The sequence below is a fragment of the Saccopteryx bilineata genome, chromosome 2, assembly GCF_036850765.1.
Source record: "Saccopteryx bilineata isolate mSacBil1 chromosome 2, mSacBil1_pri_phased_curated, whole genome shotgun sequence".
NCBI lineage: Eukaryota > Metazoa > Chordata > Mammalia > Chiroptera > Emballonuridae > Saccopteryx > Saccopteryx bilineata.
Genome location: NC_089491.1, coordinates 98,407,547 through 98,432,205, shown reverse-complemented (window position 1 = coordinate 98,432,205; position 24,659 = coordinate 98,407,547). Strand labels below are relative to the sequence as shown.

General features: G+C 39.0%; 1 protein-coding gene across 1 annotated transcript in view; it reads right to left on the bottom strand.

Annotated features, from left to right (window-relative positions):
- Window positions 1-24,659, bottom strand: part of MFSD14B (major facilitator superfamily domain containing 14B) — a 76,451-nt gene that overhangs the window by 30,606 nt on the left and 21,186 nt on the right. The window contains exon 3 of the mRNA XM_066257450.1: window positions 12,481-12,543. Within this exon, the coding sequence (XP_066113547.1) occupies window positions 12,481-12,543 (63 nt within the window). The remainder of the gene's footprint in view (window positions 1-12,480; window positions 12,544-24,659) is intronic.

The following is a 24,659-nucleotide window of genomic DNA, read 5'->3' as shown; positions in this document are numbered from 1 at the left end:
GTAGAGCATCAGCCTGGAATATGGATACCGCAGGTTTGATTCCCGGTCAAGGCACACAGGAGAAGTGACCATTTGCTTCTCCACCCTTCCTCCTTTTCTGTCTCTCTCTCTCTTCCCCTCCCACAGCCATGGCTTGATTGATTCAAGCACGTTGGCCCCGGTGCTGAGGACGGCTTCATGGAGCCTCTGCCTCAGGCACTAAAAATAGCTCAGATGCGAGCATGGCTCCAGATGGGCAGAGCACTGGCCACAGACAGGGGTTGTCAGGTGGATCCTGGTCGGGGTGCATGTGGGAGTCTATTTCCCCTCCTCCCACTTGGAAAAGAAGAAAAAATAAATTAATTAAAAAAATTTAAAACATAGGAAATGAAAAATACACTGAAGGAATCAATAGCAGATTAGATGAATAAGAGGACTGAATCAGCAATTTCGAGGACAAGATAATAGTAAGCACTCAAGCAGAGCATCAAAAAGAAGACAAGCCTGACCAGGCGGTGGCACAGTGGATAGAGCATCAGACTGGGATGCCGAGGACCTAGGTTCGAGACCCCGAGGTCACCAACTTGAGTGCGGGCTCATCTGGTTTCAGCAAAAGCTCACCAGCTTGGAGACAAGGTCGCTGGCTTGAGCAAGGGGTTACTCGGTCTGCTGAAGGCTCGCAGTCAAGGCACATATGAGAAAGCAATCAATGAACAACTAAGGTGTCACAATGCGCAACAAAAAACTAACGATTGATGCTTCTCATCTCTCCGTTCCTGTCTGTCTGTCCCTGTCTATCCCTCTCTCTGATTCTTTCTCTGTCTCTGTAAAAAAAAAAAAAAAAAAGACAATTTTAAAAATGAGAAAGTCTAAGGGACCTTTGAGAAAACATCAAATACAATAACATCTGCATCATAGTGGTACAAAAGAAGAAGAGCGTGAGCAAGGAATAGAGAACCTGTTTGAATAGATAATGGCTGAAAACTTCCCTAATCTGGTGAAGAAAAGTAACACAAGTGCAGGAAGCATAGAGAGTCCCAATCAAGGTGAACCCAAAAAGGCCCATACCAAGACATGTCATAATTAAAACAGCAAAGTTTAAAGACAAAGAACTTTAAAAGCAGCAAGACAAAAGAAGTTAGGTTACATACAAGGGAGCACTCATAAGACTGTCAGCTGATTTCTCAACAGAAATACTTCAGACCAGAAGGGACTGGCATGAAACAGTCAAAGTAATGAAAAGTAAGAACCCACAACCAAGAATACTCTACCAGCAGGGCTATCATTTAAAATTGGAGGCAAAATAGCGAACTTCTCAGACAAATAAATAAAACTACATGAGTTCATCACTACCAAGTCAATATTGTAAGAGATATTAAAGGGTCTGCTTTTAAGAAGAAGAAAAACTAGAATGAGATGAACATAGGTATAAAGCAGGGGTTGGGAACCTTTTTGGCTGAGAGAGCCATGAAAACCACATATTTTAAAATGTAATTCCGTGAGAGCCATACAACGACCCGTGTACGTTACGCATTATCCACTAAAAATTTGGTGTTGTCCCAGAGGACAGCTATGATTGGCTCCAGCCACCCGCAACCATGAACATGAGTGGTAGGAAATGAATGGATTGTAATACATGAGAATGTTTTATATTTTTAATGTTATTTTTTTTCATTAAAGATTTGTCTGTGAGCCAGGTGCAGCCATCAAAAGAGCCACATCTGGCTCACGAGCCATAGGTTCCCAACCCCTGGTATAAAGAATAAGATGGCAAAAAATACATACCTATCAATAACAACTTTAATTGTAAATGGATTAAATGCTCTAATCCAGGGTAGTCAACCTTTTTATACCTACCACTTTCTTTTGTATCTCTGTTAGTAGTAAAATTTTCTAACCACCCATTGGTTCCACAGTAATGGTGATTTATAAAGTAGGAAAGTAACTTTACTTTATAAAATTTATAAAGCAGAGTTACAACAAGTTAAAGCATATAATAATAATTACTTACCAAGTACTTTATGTTGGATTTTCGCTAAGTTTGGCAGAATAAATCTTTATAAACAATTTACATAGTTAAATCTATCTTTTATTTATACTTTGGTTGCTCCACTACGGCCCACTATAAAAGCTGGAACGCCCACTAGTGGGCGGTAGAGACCAGGCTGACTACCACTGCTCTAATCAAAAGATACAAGGTAGCTAAATGAGCTAAATGGTAAGAAAACATGAACCATACATATGCTGTCTACAAGAGACCCACCTCAGGTCAAAATACACACAGAAAAAATGTGAAGGGATAGAAAAAATATTCCATGCAAATAGAAATTTAAAAAAAGGAAGCTGAGGTAGCAAAACTCATATCAGACAAAATAGACTAAAACAAAGCCTATAATAAGAGGCAAAGGACACTACGTAATGATAAAGGAACAATCCAACAACAGAATTATGCATCCAATATAGCAGCATCTAAATATATAAAGCAAATCCAGATGGACACAAAGGGAGAAATAGTAATACAGTCAAATAAGGGGTTTTGACACCCCATTGACACCAATAGATAGATTTTCCAGAATCAACAAGAAAATAGCAGCCTTAAATGACACATCTGGGCAGATGGATTAAATTAAAATCTTCAGAGCACTGCACCTGAAAGCAACAGAACATACTTTCTTTTCAGGAGCACATGGACCATTTTCTAGCATCGACCACAATGTTAGGACACAAAACCAGTCTCAATAAATTTAAGAAGAATGAAATTGCCTGACCAGGCGGTGGCGCAGTGGATAGAGCATCAGACTGGGATGCGGAAGACCCAGGTTCAAAACCCCGAGATCGCCAGTTTGAGCACAGGCTCATCTGGCTTGAGCAAAAACAAACAAAAAAAAAGCTCACCAGCTTGGACCCAAGGTCGCTGGCTCAAGCAAGGGGTTACTTGGTCTGCTGAAGGCCCACAGTCAAGGCACATATGAGAAAGCAATCAATGAACAACTAAGGTGTCGCAACGAAAAACTGATGATTGATGCTTCTCATCTCTCTCCGTTCCTGTCTGTCTGTCCCTGTCTATCCCTCTCTCTGTCTCTGTAAAAAAAAAAAAAAAAAAAAAAAAAAAAAAAAAAAAAGAATGAAATCATGTCAAGCATGTTCTCTAACCATAATGGAGTAAAACTAGAAATCAATCACAAGAAAAAAACTGAAAACACACATGCTACTAAACAATGAATGGGTTAACAAAAAGATCAAGGAAGATATCAAAAGCTACCTGGAGACAAATGAATGGGTTCACAAGAACCTAACATTGATGGGACACAAAGAAAACAGTCCTGACAGGGAAATTCGTAGCATTACTGGCCTACCTCAAGAAACAAGAAAAATCTCAAATAATCTAAATCTACATCTAAAAGAACAGAGGAACAACAAACAAAGCTCAGAGTGAGTAGAAGGAAGGAAATAACAAAGATTTGAGAGGAAATAAATGATATAGAGACATAAAAATAAATAAATCAATGAAACCAATACCAGTTCTTTGAAAACATAAACAAGATTGACAAACCTGCCTGACCAGGCGGTGGCGCTGTGGATAGAGCATCTGACTGGGATGCGGAAGGACCCAGGTTCGAGACCCTGGGGTTGCCAGCTTGAGCGCGGGCTCATCTGGCTTGAGCAAAAAGCTCACTAGCATGGACCCAAGGTCACTGGCACAAGCGGGGGGGTGGGGGTGGGTTACTCAGTCTGCTGAAGGCCCGCGGTATTGGCACATATGAGAAAGCAATCAATGAACAACTACGATGTTGCCACGAAAAACTGATGATTGATGCTTCTCATCTCTCTCCGTTCCTGTCTGTCTGTCTATATCTATCCCTTTATCTGACTCTCTCTCTGTCCCCGTAAAAAAAAAAAAAAAAGAAAAAAAAAGATTGACAAACCTTTAACTAGACTCATCAACAACAAAAAAAGAGGGCTAAGATATATAAACTCAGAAATGAAAGAAGAGAAGTGATAACTGACACCACAGAAATAAAAAAATGATAATAAGAAAACACTATGGCCTGACCTGTGGTGGTGCAGTGGATAAAGTGTCGACCTGGAAGTGCTGAGGTCACCGGTTCGAAACCCTGGGCTTGCCTGGTCAAGGCACATATGGGAGTTGATGCTTCCAGCTCCTCCCCCCTTCTCTCTCTCTGTCTCTCTCTCCTCTGTCTCTCTGTCTCCCTCTCTCTCTCCTCTATAAAAATGAATAAATAAAAAAAAAAAAAAAAAAAAAAAAAGTCACAATGAAAATGAAACATTCATTTAAAAAAAAAGAAAACACTATGAACAACTGCATGCCAACAAACTGGAAAACTGGGTGCAATGGATAAATTTCTAGAAACATGCCATTTTTCAAAATTGATCAAGAAGAATAAAAAAAACTGAACAGACCATTCACAACTTACAATAATACAATTATTGTATTATTACAGTAACAAAATTAAACCAGCAATTAGAAAACTCACAAAAACAAAAGAACTGGCCTGATGGCTTCCCAGGCAAATTTTACCACATAGTCAAAGAACAAACAGCTAATCTTCTCAAACTATTCTAAAAAATTCAAGAGGAGGGAAGACTGCCAAGCTTATTTTATAAGGCCAACAGTTTTAATTCCAAAATCAGATAAAGATGCTACAAAGAAAGAAAATTATAGGCCAATATCCCTGATGAACTTAGATGGTAAAATCTTCAATAGATCCAGCAATACATTGTACACCATAATCATGTGGGATTCATTTTAGGATGCAAAGTTGGTACAATATCCTCAAATCAATTAGTATTACACCACATTTAAAAAAAGGGAAGGATAAAAATCACATGAGCGTATCAATCAATGCAGAAAAAGCATTTGATAAAGTCCAACACCCATTTATGATAAAAACTCAGCAAAGTGGAGATCAAGGGAATATATCTCAACATAATGAAGACCATATATGACAAGCCCACAGTCAATATCGTACTCAATGGGCAAAAAGTAAAAGCAATCCCCTTAAGATCAGATATGTCTGCTTTTACCACTCTTATTCAACATAGTACTGGAAGTCCTAGCCACAGAAATCAGACAAGAAGAAAAAATAAAAAGCAATGACATGATATTGTACATAGAAAACCCTAAAGACTCCACTAAAAAGCACTAAAACTGATAAATAAATTTGGTAAAGTAGCAGGACACAAAATATTCAGAAATCAATGGCATTTTTATACACCAATAATGAACTATCAGAAAGAGAAACTAAGGAAAAATCCCATTTATTATTGGAGCAAAAAAAGTTAAATAAAATAAAAAAATAAGATACCTAGGAATAAATTTAACAAAGAAGGTAAACAATCTATACTTTGAAAATTATAGGATATTGAAGAATGAAATCGAGGAAGATACAAATAAGTGGAAGAATATACTGTGTTCATGGATAAAAAGAATTAACATCATTAAAATGTCCATACTACAGAAAGCAATCTATAGATTCAACTCAATTCCTATTAAGATACCAATGGCGATTTTGCAAATCTAGAATATTCCAAAAACTTATATTTAACCACAAAAGACTCCAAATAGCCTAGCAATCTTGAGGAAGAAGAACAAAATTGAAGGTTTCATACTACTTGACATCAAAGGGTACTACAAAGTCATTGTAATGCAAACAGTCTGGTTCTGGCAGAAGAACAGGCATACAGATCAATGGAACAGAACAGAGAACCCAGAAATATAACCACGCCTTTAAGACCAATTAATATTTGACAAAGGAGGCAAGAACATACAACGGAGTAGAGTCTTTTTAATAAATGGTATTGGAAAAAGTGGACAAGTATGTGCAAAAAACATTGGACTACCAATTTATACCATACACAAGAATAAAATCAAAATGATTAAAAGACTTAAACGTTAATTGTGAAACCATAAAATTCCTAGAAGAAAACACAGGCAGTAAAATTTCAGATATCACTCGTAGCAACATTTTTGCCAATATATCCCCCCTGGCAAGAGAAACAAAAGGAAAAAAAATAAGCAAATGCAACTATATCAAACTAAAAAACTTTTGCACAGCAAAAGAAACCATCAACAAAATGAAAGGGCAACCACTGAATGGAAGAATATCCTCACTAATGATACTTCTGAAGAGGGGTTAATTTCCAAAATATGGTCCTGGTCGACTGGTTCAGTGGTAGAACGCCAGCCTGGTGTGTGGATGTCCTGGGTTTGATTCCGAGTCAGGGAACATAGGAGAAGTGCCCATATGCTTCTCCACCCCTACCCCTCTCACATCCATCTCTCCTTCTCCCCCCACTCCTGCAGTTGGCCCAGGTGCTGAGAATGGCTCTGTGGCCTCCACCTCAGGCGCTAAGAAGAGCTCAGTCGCTGAGCACAGAGCAATGCCCCAGACGGACAGAGCATAACCCACTAGTGGGCTTGCCAGGTGGATCTTGGTTAAGGCACATGTGGGAGTCTGTCTCTGCCTCCCCTCCTCTCACTGAATTAAAAAAAAAAATCCAAAACATATAAAGAACTTATACAACTCAATATGAAGAGGACAAACAACCCAATAAAAAATGGTCAAAGGATCTGAATAGACACTTCTGCAAAGAGGACATTCAGTAGCCAATAGATGAAAGATGCTTGATGTCAAGAATCATAAGAGAAATACAGATTAAAACCACAATGACAAAACACCCCACTCTTGTCAGAGTGGCTATCATCAACAAGTTAATAAACAAATGTTAGTGAGGATGTGGAGAAAGGGAACCCTTGTGCCACTGTTGGTAAGAATGCAGATTGGTACAGCCACTGTAGAAAACAGTATGGTATTTCCTCAAAAACTTAAACATGGAACTGTCCTATGACCCAGTGATCTCACTTCTAGGAATATATCTGAAAAAACCTGAAATGTTAATTATAAAGGATATGTGCAACCTTATATTCACTGCAGCATTATTTACTATAGCCAAAGATCTGGAAACAGCCCAAGTGCCCATCAGTACATGAGTGAATAAAAAAGCAGTGGTATATTTACACAGTGGAATACTACTTAACTGTAAAAGCAAAGGAAATGTTATCCTTTGCAACAGCATGGATGAACCTAGAGATTATTATGCTAAATTAAATAAGCCAGTAAGAGAAAGACAAGTATCATATAATTTCACTTATATGTGGAACCTGATAAACAAAATAATTTAACAAACTAAATAGAAACAGAAGCATAGGCACACAGACCATCGCTCAGAGGGGAGGGGGGTTTGGAGGGCTGCATGTAAAAAGTTGAAGGGATTATGCAAAAAATATATAACACAGACATAGACAACAGTATGGTGACAGCCACAGGGAAAGGGGTGTGAGGGATTATGAAAGAGGGTAAAGGGGGGGATAAATGAGGATGGAAAGCGACTTTACTTTGGGTGATGAGCACACAATGCAGTATGCAGATGATACTTGACTGAGATGTACACTTGATACTTGTATGGTTTATTACCCAGTGCTACCTCAATAAATCCAATTAAAAATAACAAAATAAAGAGAAACAAAGCAGAGAAGAAGGAGTAGGAGTGATAAGAACAGGAAAAATTATTCAAGAGGTAGATAGTGAAAGTTGCAATGACAATGACATCTGGATGAAGAGATGAATTTATGAGGCCTGCCCATACCTGGGGTAAAGCAATCCAAGCTGTAAAACAGTCTGTGCAAAGTCCTCAGGCTGCGGAAGTTGTGGCTTGAGCAAGATCAGCAAGGAGTGAAGGACAGCAAGCTGCCAGAGAAGGTGCGGTTGGTTACAAAGAAAGCCACAAGCTGGTTTATATTTTATCAGGATTGCTACTGAGAAGGACCAGGTAATATTCTGATTTATAGATCTGTTTTGAAGGTAGAACCACAGAATTTGCTGATGGATTTATTATTTGAGAGTTGAAAATGATAAGTCTGACAATATCATTGAGAGTGAGTATAGAGATAAAGGAAATTGTTGTTCAAGAGCTGAGCCACCCATCTTTCAGAAGCTAGGAGATAATGCACATATATTACTTGTCAAAAACCTAGTTAAGAAATAAGTTAATTTATAAGCATAAAAAAAAAATCAAGTTTCCATATGACCCAGTAATTGTCATTCTGGGTGTATGCCAAAGATAATGTGAAAATAATGTCCACATAAAAACGTACACAAGTGTTTACTGCAGCATTTTTCACAATAGCCAAAAAGTGGAAACATCAACTGATGAATGGGTCAACTGTGGTATGTCCATACAATGGAACAGTATTTGGCTGTAAAAAGAATGAAGTACTAGTATGTGCTACAACCCAGTGAACCTTGAAAACTTTATGCTAAAGTGAAAGAAGCCAATCACAAAAGACCATCATCCAGAATGATCCTCTTTATATGAAAATGCCCATAATAGGCAAATTTATAGGGAAGGAAGTAGATCTCTCCTTGCCAAAGGCAAGGTTGGGGAGCAACGAGGAGTAACTGCTAATGAGTACAAGATTTCTTTTGGGGGTGATGAAATGTTCTAAAATTGATTTTGTACTGATGACTACACAAATGAGTAACTGGCATGGTATGTGAATTGTATATCAATAAAACTTAAAAAAAATAAAAAGAATGAGCTTAGAATAAAACTTGCTACTGGCAAAAAAAAAAAAAAAAAAAAAGAATGAAACAAAAAACCCCAAACTAAAACTGGAGAATTCAAAGAATTGTTTTTACTAGTGTGTCCTTTCTTGATGCTCAACCAAAATCTAAACATTCTCTTCTATGCATTATAATAGTAAACTTACAAAGTGAAAGTTAACTGTAAAAAATCTACAAAGATGGGCCTGACCTGTGGTGGCACAGTGGGATAAAGCGTCGACCTGGAACACTGAGGTTGCCGGTTCAAAACCTTGGGCCTGCCTGGTCAAGGCACATATGGGAGTTGATGCTTCCTGTTTCTCCCCCCCCCTCTCCCCTCTCTCTAAAAATCAATATAAAAATATTAAAAAAAATTTTTTTTAATCTACAAAGATGAATAAAAGACAAAAAAACCTAAAAATCATCCATAAAATCATATTTTTCAAACTTCAGTTGCTTCCTTTTCATTCCTCCCTGCCCTCTGCTTATATTGCATGTATTTTGGGACCCAACAAAACTGAAAACATACTGAAATTTTATATCTTTTTGTTTCACATTATATGATATTTTTCATAATGTGTTCTTTTTTTTTTTTGCCAAAGACAGAGAGAGTCAGAGAGAGGGACAGATAGAGACAGACAGGAAAGGAGAGAGAGGAAAAGCATCAACTTGTTCTTGCAGCTCCTTAGTTGTTCAGTAATTGCTTTCTCATATGTGCCTGGACGGGAGAAGGGGTGGGAGGGGACGAAAGCAGAGTGAGTGACCTCCTGTTCAAGTCAGTGACCTTGGGCTTCAAGCCAGTGATCTCTGGGCTCAAGCCAGTGATCTCTGGGCTCAAGCCAGCGACCATGGGGTCATTTCTAAAATCCCACGATCAAGCCAGTGACCCCACACTCAAGCTGGTGGGCCTGAGCTCAAGCTGGATGAGCCCATGTTCAAGCCAGCGACCTCTGGGTTTCAAACCTGGGTCCTTTGTGTCCCAGCCCGATGCTCTATCCACTGCGCCACCACCTGGTCAAGCCATAATGTGTTCTTAATGTGACTATATTCATTACATTATATGGCTTGTACTACAACGTATTTATTCTTTTAACTAAGGTATTTTAATTAGTTCCTCGTTTACTATTACAAATGCCCTTTACCGGAATCTCTAAATAACTCTATTTGATTAGAACAATTTTCTAGAAATAAAATTACTTAAAATGTGAATATTTTTAAGGATCTTAAAATACTGCCTTTTGGAAAAGCTATCCCAATTTATCCTCTCATCAACAGGATATGGAGGTCCAATTTGCACATACTCAACTAGTTCTCATCAATTTAAACTTTTTAACCAGTCTGTGTAAAAATGTTATCTTATTTGAGATTTACTGCTTACTAGTGATAAAGTTATATTTCCACTGATATCTTCTTTACACTGCCAGCTTACATCCATTTTTGCCTTTCTAGGATACAGGTATTTTACTATGGTTTTACTCTGAGAACTTTTCTATGTATTCCTCCTTCTATTATGTATGTTGCAAAAAAAATTTATCATTTGTCTTAATTTTTTTTTTTCTACAGAGACAGAGTGAGAGTCAGAGAGAGGGATAGATAGGGACAGACAGACAGGAACGAAGAGAGATGAGAAGCATCAATCATTAGTTTTTCGTTGTGACATCTTAGCTGTCATTGATTGCTTTCTCATATGTGCCTTGACCATGGGCCTTCAGCAGACTGAGTAACCCCTCGCTCGAGCCAGAGACCTTGGGTCCAAGCTGGTGAGCTTTACTCAAATCAGATGAGCCCATGCTCAAGCTGGCGACCTTGGAGTCTCGAACCTGTGATCCTAGCATTCCAGGTTGACACTCTATCCACTGCGCCACCACAGGCCAGGCTGTCTTTTAATTTTGATCATAATGATTTCGACTTACCAAATTAAACCATTTATGTAAATAACGCAATATTTTTCTTTATAAATTCTTGTTCTAAAAAAGAAAAGTTTTCTCAAAACTGATATGAAAAATGGTCACCAAGATTTCTAATAGTTTTTGATTTTTACATATTTTAACTTATGACATTTACTGAGTATTTATAACATGGAGATGCTTTGCTAATTATCTTCATAATCATGTTGTTAGAAAAACCTTTTATCCTTCTCATTTCATGAATAATAAAACTGAGGTTAGGGAGGTTCAATTATACGACTAGGACAACACGGGTACAAAGCAGTGATTTAAAGCTAAAGCAATCTGAAGCCATATTCATTTCACTTTGCTCACATGCATATTAAGATATCTTAAGAGAGCTATGCTTTGCTGCAGTGTTCTGTACCCCCAGCTCTGAAATAATAACCCATTATTAAAGTATATAAGTTTAACAAGTTGAAGTTCAACAGTATTTAAATTTGAATAAAAGTCTAAGTATTGAATCAATCCAAAATCATCTCTTATGTCTTTTGTTTTTTTATAATAATATTGTGAATATCACTAAATGACACAACTTGACCGTAAAACATAGTGTTGGTTTTATTTTGCAGAACAAGAGTAAAACATTTTATTAGTCCACAAGCCAAAAAAGATCTATGAAGTAACACCTGAGAATCTACTGTAAAGATAAGCTTACCTTATAATTTTTATCAGTATTCTCTTTCATGTATTTAGTTTTTTTCTTTTTATCTACACTGGTGCTTAAATACCCACATGCCAGATTCTTGCTAATACTGCTTTTACTTTCAATGAGTATTAAAACCTTGTTTCAACTTCTATTTAAATTGTCTTGTTTTACTTATCAAATTCTTTTTGAAAATAGGCAAATAATAAATAGTATTCATTACAATTAATGCTGCTCAAAGCTGTGAATTCAGTAAATTCCTATGGCTGATATTAGCAATTAGGGCATAACTTGAAGTATGCTGGTCAGGACAATAAAATTATGCACAGATTTATATGATCTAAGCTGGGAAGGGCAAATTAGATGTTATACCCATATATCTGACTATAAAGTGGGACAGGACTAAACATTATATTTTAATATTTTATTCAAATGAAAAAATATATATTTATAAGCTTTTCTGATAAATATCACATTAAAATTTAAAGTTAAGAGGTTGAGAACTCAGAAAGTTAGGCCTAGAGTACCAGCCTTGCCAAAAGACTATATACCTCACTAAGCCTTGATGGTTTCTTCTTCCTTAATCTAAAAGTATTTCTCAAAAGCTGACAGGAACACATGCCTGTTTTATTTTATTGACAGGCACAGAAATCAGAAAGTCACAAAATTAACCCTTTCTAAACTGCAGTGTACGCGTTAAAAAAACAAAGTACTTCTTTTACCAGTAAATCATTCTATGCTTTACAGATTTGGATTGTATTTAATTAATTAATTAATTTATTAATTTTTCTGAAGTGAGAAGTGGGGAGACAGGCTCCTGCATGCGCCCCACCAGGACCCACGCAGCATGCCCACTAGGAGGCGATGTTCTGCTCATCTGGGGCATTGCTCCGTTGCAACCGGAGCCATTCTAGAGCCTGAGGCGGAGGCCACGGAGCCATCCTCAGCCCCCAGGCCAACCCTGCTCTGATGGAGCCCTGGCTGCAGGAGGGGAAGAGAGATAGAGAGAAAGGAGAGAGGGGAAGGGTGGAGAAGCAGGTGGGCGCTTCTATGTGCTTTCACCGGAAATCGAACCTGGGACTTCCACACACCGGGCTGATGCTCTATCACTGAGCCAACCAGCCAGAGCCTTGTATTTTAACTTTGGTAATCCAGGTAAAAAATTAGATTTAGGTCTCCAAAACAAATAGTAATTGTTGTCCTAAATCCTATTTAAACTTCCAGAGTTGAACTACTAAGGACCCCTGACGTCATTCACAATGAACCATACAAAAATCATTCTTACCTTTACACCTTGAATGAGACCATTCATGAGGAATGTGTGTTGAGGAAATGTTTCATGCAGAACCTACAAACAAGACAAATTCAAATTAGAGAAAGATTTCTGCTTCTGTTAATGGCAGGCTATTAAGTAAGATGGAACCATGCAATGAAAAATTTTTAAGTATCAATGAATTATGTAAAATATCCTAAAAGTATAAAAACGAAACAAGAGGCAGAAATCTAAAGAAGACAAAAACCTAAAAAGGTATTGCAGATACTTAGTTGCTTTTGCTAGAAAAGGATTTGTAGCAAAAGTAAATTGTTAACTTGCTACCCCCACAGTAAGCAGGTACCACACAGGGTTATACAATCCAAGGTAGGGTCGAGTTTTATTTTACCTAGGTAGTCCAGGAAACATCAAGCTTTAAATATGGTTATAGTGAATCCAGACTGGTAGCACCTCCATAAATCTAACAGAAAAAAAAACTTAAAATGACTACTGAAGAAGTCCATTATCTAGGTAGGCTTCAAATCAATCATACATATACTTTTTAAAAATATAAGACCAGGCAGTGGCGCAGTGGATAGAGTGTTGGACTGGGATGCGGAGTATCCAGGTTTGACACCCCGAGGTCCTCGGCTTGAGTGGAGACTCATCAAGTTTGAGCAAGGATCACCAACTTGAGCCCAAGGTCGCTGGCTTGAGCAAGGGGTCACTTGGTCTGCTGTAGCCCCCCAGTCAAGACACATATGAGAAAGCAATCAATGTACAACTAAGGTGCTGCAATGAAGAACCGATGCTTCTCATCTCTCTCCCTTCCTATCTGTCTGTCCCTCTCTCTCTTTCTGTCTCTGTCACACACACACACAAAAAGTCCTATACATAATCAAAGGTAATCAGATTTAAAAAAAGAAAAAAAAGTAAGACATCATACGCAAAAAAAGCAACAAAAATACAAACAGAAACAGACTCTTAAAACCTTCATATTTTAGAATTAATCAATACAAACTTTAAAATGAACATTTTCCATGTTCCAGAATGTAGAAAATAAGCTTAAAACTTTTTAATTAGAAACTGTAAAAAGGAACATAGCAGATTTTAAAAAGCAAAAGAAACTTCAAGATGGAAAAAAATGTATTAACTTAAATTAGAAACTCAATGCATATGTTTAAAAAGATTAGACATAGGCAGGAGACAAGATGGCGGTGGAGTAGGTGGATGTACCAACTTCTACCTCCCAGAACCAAAGTGGATTACAAACTAATTTTAAGAACCATCATCTGGAAAAACCAACTTTGGACTAAACTAAGAGGACTCTTCAACCAAGGAACACTGAAGAAGCCACACTGAGATGGGTAGAAAAAGTGGAAATGTGGAGAGGGCTGCCCAGCTCCCCAGAGTGAACGGCAGCTGGGAGAGACTCGCGTGGCGGGAAGTGAGTTTAGCAGAGAGGGGAGGGTCCTGAGTCCTAGGAACAAAAGCTGAAGCCTGCAGCCTCAGAGCCAAGAAGAGGCATATGGACAGTATTTAGCTGGAAACAAGTCAGGATACTGTTTGTGAGAAAGACGCTGATTTCTCAGACCCAGGATTCTTCTTAAAGGGACCGCACAGAAAACCTCTCTCACAACCACTCACCTGGGGCTCCAGGGGATAGGGAGAGAGGAGAGGACCGGATTAGCAAGAAGAGAGTGTAATCTAGGAGGCACAGGGAAAAACACTTTGAGAGACAGCCACCCTAACCTCTGGGATGAGTCACTCCCCAAATCTGAAGTAAATATTTCCCCTGAAAACAGCAATACCAGCAAAGGGAAGCAGGACACCAGCCAAACAAGCTCTCCCGGGGCACTCAGAGCAGAGTCACGTAGAAGGAGGGAGCTTTCGGGACTACAGTAGTGTTAGGGTCTGAGCTGCAGCGTTCTCATCCACACAGCTGAGGGCTCGCCCAAGGGTGGGCAGCAGTGGGACACGGTTCTGTCGCGGTTCTGTCAGCAAGGGCAGAAGCCGGCTGGCCACCACTGAGGCCCAGGTGTGAGCTCAGTCTTGCCTGGGGGAGGTGGGGACGTGCAAAAGTGGTCAAGCCCAGCTGCTGGCCATCTGTAATCCAGCCTGCAGGGGAAGGGCAGGAGCCCCGGAAGGGGTGGAGACCTGACCATGAACAAGGGCGCTGTAGCACAGACTTGCCCCACCTACGGAACTGAGGCTTGTGGCCTGACTTGGGAGCCGGCTCCTCCGGTGGGGGTGGAGCCAAAAGCCCAGCACAGGTGGAATTCCGCTACTGAGCGTGGGCACGCAGTCCCACCCGGCCTGTGGAGCCAAGGCTTGCAGCCAACCCACCAGCGGGATCCTCCTGCAAGGACGAGGCAGAAGCACGGAAACAGGCGAAGACCCGCAGCTGAGCAAAGGTGCTCACCCCTGCCCTCAGGGCCGAGCATAACGCCACCCAAGGGCGAAGGCCAAGGTCACCGAGGCTTGTACACCCGAGCACGTGATCACAGCCACTCCTGTGGAGAGGCGGAGACCACAGCAACAGCCCCAGTGGGCAAGCACTGGCAACACCATACCCGAACGCCCTAGGCAGCAGCAGAAGAGGGAACGGCGGGCCTGTAGACAGACCACATCTAGGGACACAGAGGCCACACCCAGTGAATAAATCAAGAGAAATCCCCAGAAAAGGACCTGAATGAGTCAGATATAACCAAATTACCAGATGCAGAGTTTAAAATAACGATTGTTAGGATGCTCAAAGATATTAGCACAACAATAGATGGTCATAACAAACACTTAAATAAAGAGATAGCAAATATAAAAAAGGACATTGAAATAATAAAAAAGAATCAGTCAGAAATGACAAATACAATATCAGAAATAAAGAACACAATGGAAGGAATTAAAAGCTGGATGGATGAAGCTGACATTCAAATCAGCAAGTTAGAGGACAAGATAAATGAAGGCACGGAAGCAGAGCAGAAAAAAGAAAAGAGACTCACAAAGTTTAAGGAAACTCTGAGAGCTCTGTGACAACATGAAGAGAAATAACATCCGCATCATAGGGGTTCCTGAAGAAGAAGAGAAAGAACAAGGGATAGAGACTTTGTTCAAACATATCATAGCTGAAAACTCCCCTCAATTAAGGCAGGAAAACATCTCACAAGTTCAAGAAGCATAGAGAACTCCATTAAAGAGAAACCCAAAGAAATCTACACCAAGACACATCATAATTAAAATACCAAAGCTAAGTGGTAAAGAGAAAATATTAAAAGCTGCTAGAGAAAAAAAGACTATCCCCTACAAAGGAGGTCCCATAAGGATGACTTCTGACTTCTCAACAGAAACACTTGAGGACAGAAGGGAATGGCAAGAAATATTCAAAGTAATGCAGAACAAGAGCCTACAACCAAGACTACTTTCTCCAGCAAGGCTATCGTTTAAAATTGAAGGAGAAATAAAAAGCTTTACAGACAAAAAAACCTCAAAAAATTCACTACAACCAAACCGAGGCTGCAAGAAATGCTAAGGGGCCTGTTCTAAACAGATCAAAGGAGAAAAAGAATATAGCAAAAGAGGAATACAGTTTTAATGAAGAAAATGGCAATAAACAATTACCTATCAATAATAACCTTAAATGGAAATGGATTAAGTGATCCGATCAAAGACATAGGGTAGTTGCGTGGATAAGAAAACAGGACCCATACATATGCTGTCTACAAGAGACACACCTTAAAACAAAAGATGTACATAGACTGAAGATAAAAGGATGGCAAAAATTATTTCACGCAAATGGAAATGAAAAAAAAGCTGGGGTAGCAGTATTTATATCAGACAAAATGGACTTTAAAACAAAGGCTATAGTAAGAGATAAAGAAGGTCACTACATAATGATAAAGGGAGCAATCCAACAGGAAGATATAACCATTATAAATATCTATGCACCTAATATCGGAGCACCTAAATATATAAAGCAGATTTGATGGACTTAAAAGGGCAAGATCAACAGCAATACTATAATAGTAGGGGATTTCAATACCCCACTAACATCACTAGATAGATCCTCAAGAAAAAAAAGTTAAAAAAAGAAACAGCAGACTTAAAGGACATACTAGATCAACTCGATTTAAAAGATACCATCCGAACCTTTCACCCTAAAGCAGCAGAATATACATTCTTTTCAAATGCTCATGGTACATTCTCTAGGACAGACCACATGTTAGGGCACAAAAGTGGTCTCAACAAATTTAAGAAGATTGAAATCATATCAAGCATTTTCTCTGATCACAATGCATAAAACTAGAAATCAACCACAATAGAAAAACTGAAAAATACTCAAAACTTGGAAACTAAATAGCATGTTATTAAATAACGAATGGGTCAGCCCTGGCCGGTTGGCTCAGTGGTAGAGCGTCGGCCTGGCGTGCAGGAGTCCTGGGTTCGATTCCCGGCCAGGGCACACTGGAGAAGCGCCCATCTACTTCTCCACTCCTCCCCCTCTTCTTCCTCTCTGTCTCTCTCGTCCCCTCCCGCAGCCAAGGCTCCATTGGAGCAAAGTTGGTTCAGGCACTGAGGATGGCTCTGTGGCTTCTGCCTCAGGTGCTAGAATGACTCTGCTTGCAACGGAGCATTGCCCCAGATGGGCAGAGCATCGTCCTCCGGTGGGTGTGCTGGGTGGATCCCAGTTGGGCGCATGTGGGAGTTTGTCTGACTGCCTCATCGTTTCCAACTTCAGAAAAATACAAAAATAAATAAATAAATAACGAATGGGTTAACAATGAGATCAAAGAAGAAATCAGCCGAGGCTCCATTGGAGCAAAGATGGCTCGGGCGCTGGGGATGGCTCCTTGGCCTCTGCCCCAGGCGCTAGAGTGGCTCTGGTCGCGGCAGAGCAACGCCCCGGAGGGGCAGAGCATCGTCTCCTGGTGGGCAGAGCATCGCCCCCTGGTGGGCATGCCGGGTGGATCCCGGTCGGGCGCATGCGGGAGTCTGTCTGACTGTCTCTCCCCGTTTCCAGCTTTAGAAAAATACAAAAAAAAAAAAAAAAAAAATTCCTAGAAACAAACGATAATGAGCATTCATCAACAAAAATTTATGGGACACAGCAAAAGCAGTCCTGAGATGGAAGTTCATAGCATTACAGGCATACCTCAAGCAGCTAGAAAAAGCTCAAATAAACAACTTGACCCTAAATCTAAAAGAACAGCAAGTAAAGCCCAGAGTTAGTACAAGGAAGGAAATAATAAAGATCAGAGCAGAAATAAATGACATAAAGGCTAACAAAACAATACAGAGAATCAAAGAAACCAGGAGCTGGTTCTTTGAAAAGGTAAACAAGATCAATGAACCTTTAACCAGACTCACCAAGAAAAAAAGAGAGAGGACTCAAATAAATAAAATTAGAAATGAGAATGGAGAAATAACAACTGACACAACAGAAATACAAAATATTGTAAGAAAATACTATGAAGAACTATACACCAAAAAACTAGACAACCTAGATGAAATGGACAAATTCCTTGAAACATATTTATATAATCTCCCAAAAACTGATATGGAAGAATCAGAAAACCTAAACAGACCGATTACAATAAATGAGATTGAAACAGTTATCAAAAAACTCCCAAAAAAGAAAAGTCCTGGGGCTGATGGCTTCACAAGTGAATTCTACCAAATATTCAAAGAATAACTAACTCCTATCCTTCTCAAGCTATTTCAAAAAATTCAAGAGGAAGGAAGACAGGAATACTTCCAAACTCCTTTTATGAGGCGAGTATAATTCTGATTCCAAAACTAGGGAAAGACAACACAAAGAAAGAAAATTATAGGCCAATATCCCTGATGAATTTAGATGCTAAAATCCTCAACAAAATATTAGCACACCGGATCCGGCAATATATGAAAAAAATCATACACCATGATCAAGTGGGATTTATTCTTGGGAGGCAAGGCTGGTACAATATTTGCAAATCAATCAATATGATTCATCACATAAACAAAAGGAAGGACAAAAACCACATGATAATTTCAACAGATGCAGAAAAAGCATTTGATAAAATCCAGCACCCATTCATGATCAAAACTCTCAGCAAAGTGGGAATACAGGGACCATACCTCAACATGATAAAGGCCATCTATGACAAACCCATAGCCAACATCATACTCAATGGGCAAAAATTAAAAGCAATCCCCTTAAGATCAGGAACAAGGCAGGGGTGCCCCCTTTCACCATTCTTATTCAACATAGTTCTGGAAGTCCTAGCCACAGCAATCAGATAAGAAAAAGAAATAAAAGGCATCCAAATTGGAAAAGAAGAAGTAAAACTATCATTATTTGCAGATGATATGATATTGTATATATAAAACCCTAAAGTCTCAGTCAAAAAAACTACTGGACCTGATAAATGAATTCTGCAAGGTGGCAGGACATAAAATTAATATTCAGAAATCGGAGGCATTTTTATACACTAACAATGAACTGCCAGAAAGAGAAATTAAGGAGAAGCAATCCCCTTTACCACTGCAATAAAAAAAATAAAGTACCTATTAACAAATTTAACCAGAGAGATTAAAGACTTGTAGTCAGAAAATTATAAAACATTGATAAAAGAAATCAGGGAAAATACAAACAAGTGGAAGCATATACCGTGCTCATGGATAGGAAGAATAAACATCATTAAAATGCCTATATTACCCAAAGCAATTTATAAATTCAATGCAATACTGATTAAAATTCCAATGACTTACTTCAAAGATATAGAACACATATTCCAAAAATTTATATGGAACCAAAAGAGAACACGAATAGCCTCAGCAATCTTGAAAAGAAAGAATAAAGTGGGAGGTATCACACTTTCGGATATCAAGTTATACTACAAGGCCATTGTACTCAAAACAGCCTGGTACTGGCGTAAGAACAGGCATATAGATCAATGGAACAGAACAGAGAACCCAGAAATAAACCCACAGCTCTATGGACAACTGATATTTGACAAAGGAGGTAAGGGCATACAATGGAGTAAAGACAGCCTCTTCAACAAATGGTGTTGGGAAAATTGGACAGCTACCTGCAAAAAAATGAAATTAGACCACCAACTTACACCATTCACAAAAATAAACTAAAAATGGATAAGAGACTTAAATGTAAGCCGTAAAACCATAAGCATCTTAGAAGAAAACATAGGCAGTAAGCTCTCCAACCTCTCTCGCAGCAATATATTTGCCGATTTGTCTCCATGGGCAAGTGAAATAAAAGACAGGATAAACAAATGGGACTATATCAAACTAAAAAGCTTCTGCACAGCTAAAGACAATAAGAACAGAATAAAAATACACAATGGGAGAATATATTTGACAATACGTCTGATAAGGGGTTAATAACCAAAATTTACAAAGAACTTGTAAAACGCAATACCAGGAAGACAAACAATCCAATCAAAAAATGGGCAAAAGAAATGAATAGACACTTCTCCAAAGAGGACATACAGATGGCCAATAGGCATATGAAAAAATGCTCAATATCACTAATCATTAGAGAAATGCAAATTAAAACCACAATGAGATATCACCTCACACAAGTCAGAATGGTGCTCATCAACAAAACAACACAGAGTAGCCTGACCTGTGGTGGCGCAGTGGATAAAGCGTCGACCTGGAAATGCTGAGGTCACCGGTTCGAAACCCTGGGCTTGCCTGGTCAAGGCACATATGGGAGTTGATGCTTACTGCTCCTCCCCCTTCTCTCTCTGTCTCTCTCTCCTCTCTCTCCCTCTCCTCTCTAAAAATGAATAAATAAAATAAAATAAAAGATTTTAAAAAAATTAAAAACAAAAACAACACAGAGTAAGTGCTGGCGAGGATGTGGAGAAAAGGGAACCCTCCTGCACTGCTGGTGGGAATGCAGACTGGTGCAGCCACTGTGGAAAAACAGTATGGAAATTTCTCAAGAAATTAAAAATCAAACTGCCTTTTGACCCAGCTATACCACTTTTGGGAGTATACCCCAAGAACACCATAGCACCATCTGTAAAGAAGAAATGCAGCCCTGGCCGGTTGGCTCAGCGGTAGAGCGTTGGCCTGGCGTGCGGGGGACCCCCCCCCTCCTTCCTCTCTGTCTCTCTCTTCCCCTCCTGCAGCCAAGGCTCCACTGGAGCAAAGATGGCCTGGGCGCTGGGGATGGCTCCTTGGCCTCTGCCCCAGGTGCTAGAGTGGCTCTGGTCTTGGCAGAGCGATGCCCTGGAGGGGCAGAGCATCACCCCCTGGTGGGCAGAGCATCGCCCCTAGTGGGCGTGCTGGGTGGATCCCGGTCGGGCGCATGCGGGAGTCTGTCTGACTGTCTCTCCCCGTTTCCAGCTTCAGAAAAATACAAAAAAAAAAAAAAGAAGAAATGCTCCCCCATGTTTATGGCAGCATTGTTCACAATAGCAAAGATCTGGAAACAGCCCAAGTGTCCGTCAGTGGACGAGTGGATTAAAAAGCTTTGGTACATATATACTAAGGAATACTACTCAGCCATAAGAAATGATGACATCGGATCATTTACAACAACACGGATGGACCTTGATAACATTATACTGAGCGAAATAAGTAAATCAGAAAAAACTAAGAACTATATGATTCCATAAATAGGTGGGACATAAAAATGAGACTCAGAGACACGGACAAGAGTGTGGGGGTTATGAGTAGGGGGGAGGAGAGGGAGGGGGTTGGGGGAGGGAGGGGCACAAAGAAAACCAGTTAGAAGGTGACGAAAGAGAATTGGACTTTGGGTGATGTGAATGCAGCATAATCAAATGTCAAAATAACCTAGAGATGTTTTCTCTGAACATATGTACCCTGATTTATCAATGTCACCCCATTAAAATTTATTTGAAAAAAAGATTAGACATAGACGAAGAGAGAATTACTGAACTCAAAAGCAGGTCAAAAGTATTTATCTAGAATGAAGCATTGAAAGACATAAAGACAAAATATAGAAAAGTAAGAGACAGAGAAGAGCATCCAGTAAGAAAATCTGACACGAGTTCAAATAAACTTTTCCTATAATGAGAATGAAGCAGAGACAATATTTCAGGAGCTGATGACTGAAAATGTAGTAGAACCAACCATATATATATCAATGCAGAAGTTAAAGTAGCCAAGAAATACTAAGGTAAGAAATCCACACTGAGAATTAAATTAAAATTGCAGAAAATCAAAGACAAATGTTTTAAAAACCAGCCAGACCAATACAAAAAGACTGTCTTCAAAGGAACAATAGTTAGACTGATAGATGGTTTCATAACAGCAAGAATGGAAGCCGAACAAGGAGCATGTTCTTTTATCACCTATGTAAGGAGAAAATAAAACTAACTGTAATGTGAAATTTTATTAAAATGCTACATGTTTTGATCTAGCAAACATTAGTTTATTATTATTATTATTTTACAGAGAGAATTAGAGAGAGGGATAGATAGGGACAGACAGGAACGAAGAGAGATGAGAAGCATCAATCATCAGTTTTTTGTTGTAGTTCCTTAGTTGTTCATTGATTGCTTTCTCATATGTGCCTTGACCGGGGGGCCACAGCAGAACGAGTAACCCCTTGCTCGAGCCAGCGACCTTGGGTCCAAGCTGGTGAGCTTTGCTCAAACCAGATGAGCCCACGCTCAAGCTGGCAACCTCTGGGTCTCGAACCTGGGTCCTCCACATCCCAGTACAACACTCTATCCACTGCGCCACTGCCTGGTCAGGCAATTTATTAACTTATAGTAATGAGTTTGCCAGTTTTTAGACTCTACCTAATAAAATATAAAACTATACTTTTGGAAGAAAGAAAATAATCCAGATGTAACATCTGAGAGGTAAAAATAAAACAGAAAAAAGAAAAATATAAATGAACAGTGATACTAAAAACCAAAAATAATATGTCCTATGGGTTTTATTTTGTCATACAGAATTAAAATATTTAATATAAATACAAATGAGGTAAAGATACAGTTTTAAATTATAGTGTTTAAATTCATTTACCTCATTTATATTAATATAATTATCCTGAGTAAGAGTAAAGATATTAATTAATTAATACCAGACTTTCAAAAATATGTATGCAATGGCATGGTAACCACAAAAATGACAGAATAGAGTAGAAAACTTCAAATGGAATAGGAGAAAATCACCATAACTACTGAATACAAAAGGCAGCAAAATGAAGGAAAAAAACTGTGATACAAAGAACAAAATAATATGGTAATTTAATTCAAATATACTAAATACACCAGTTAAAAGGCAAAGCTTCCTCTAAAATCGAATTTTCGATAGAATCTTAACTACAGAATTTAAAACCACAGAATCACTCATACATTGCTGGTAGAAATTTAAATTAGTATAATCACTTTAAAAAACAGCAAAATCTGGTTAAAGGGGCCTTTTGCATACTTATGATCCAGCAGTATTTAACCACAAAAGAAAATCAGGCCCTGCTGGTTGGCTCTGTGGTAGAGGGTCAGCCTGGTGTGTAGATGTCTTGGGTTCAAGATCCGGTCAGAGCATACAGGAGAAGTGCTCAACTGCATCTCCATCCCACCTCCTAGCTGCTTCTCTCTCTCCCTCCTTCTGCAGCCATGGCTCGGTTGGATCGTGTTGGCCCCAGGTGCTGAGGATGGGTCCATGGCCTCTGCCTCAGAAGCTAAGAAGAGCTTGGTTGCTAAGCAACAGAGCAACACCCCAGATGGGCAGAGCATTGCCCCGTAGTGGGCTTGCCGGGTAGATCTCCGTCCGGGCGTATGCGAGAGTCTGTCTCTCTGCCTCCCCTCCTCTCATTGAATAATAATAATAAAAATGCTATTCTTAGTGTATAGTCTATATAAAAACAAGAAATAGGCTAGATTAGGCTGTGGGCCACAGTTTGCAGAACCCTGACAGGAAAACAATACTTATTAACAGCTGACTTTCCATCATATATAATGAATGCCAGAAAGCAATACAATTACATACGTATTTAAAGTGCTGAAAAATCTATTTGAAAAATCAAAATGCACACTAAGCATTTTTTATACAGTATATCACATTTAAGACAAGACTCATTAATGGCTACCTTATATTTCCATGTCAGCTCTTCTTATAATTGTATTAACTTGTCTTTTTTTAACTATTCACAAGTTCATTGATACACAGACTACAACATACAACACACAAAAATAACTGAAAGAAATGCCAAGCAAAGGTCATTTTTATCCATTTAGTTAAGGCTTATTATATCATAACAGTCAGCTGTGCATGATAAAGCAAAAATTTAACACATTGTGATCATATACTAAAGATAATTTTAGTGAGCTACTTATCGCATTTTAATAATTACAAGGCACATGGTGGGCAGGTTCTGGTACATTGGTCAAAACATCATTAAAAAACTATCAGTACCATAAGATGAGCCTGGAACATTTGTGATTCTAGAAAGCAAGACAGTTAGTTTCCATGTGACTATAGTTAGAAGTTTACTTCCTTTTCATGTGAAGAGCACATGATCCAATGAAGTCCCTTTGTCTTATGCCAAAAATGCCTGGCAAATAGACCTACTCTATCCCACCCACCTCAATTCCCAAGAGGAAACACTGATTAAGTGAAAAATAATAGGAAGGCTTATCTGCAGAGCAAATAAGGGGCTGACAAGATAGAATATATACATATGTTTGTTGAACAAATGGGCACATGCTTTGACAGTAAGGAAGAAGGAATATAATAGGAAAATAAATATGGCACTAAAGTGTTTAAAGAGCATTCTTTCACAATAATGAAGAGGCTCGCAGAGTGGGAAATACTGAATCCTGCATCTATAGCAGGATTTCACAAAGGTCACTTGCAAAAGAATATCTGCAAATTGCAAGAATAAAATTCTTCAGTCACAGAAACTAAAGTTAAGTATATCTTTATTGAAATAAGTGCTCTATTTAAACATATCTGAAGACATTCAAATTAGGGTAAAATGTCAGATATCTTGTACAAACTACTATTACTAAAAGGTAAGGCCACTGTGGGAGGCCAATTTTACAAATCTGCTTCAGTGTATTAGGGATGGAGACCTCTAATGGTGCTTAACTAACAAACTAAAATTGTAATCCAGGACATGGCTACCTGAGTTAGGAAACAAATCTCACAGAGAAAATTCATAAGAAATAAATTGTTCTGGCCCTAGCCAGTTGGCTCAGTGGATAGAGCGTTGGCACACATGAGAAGCA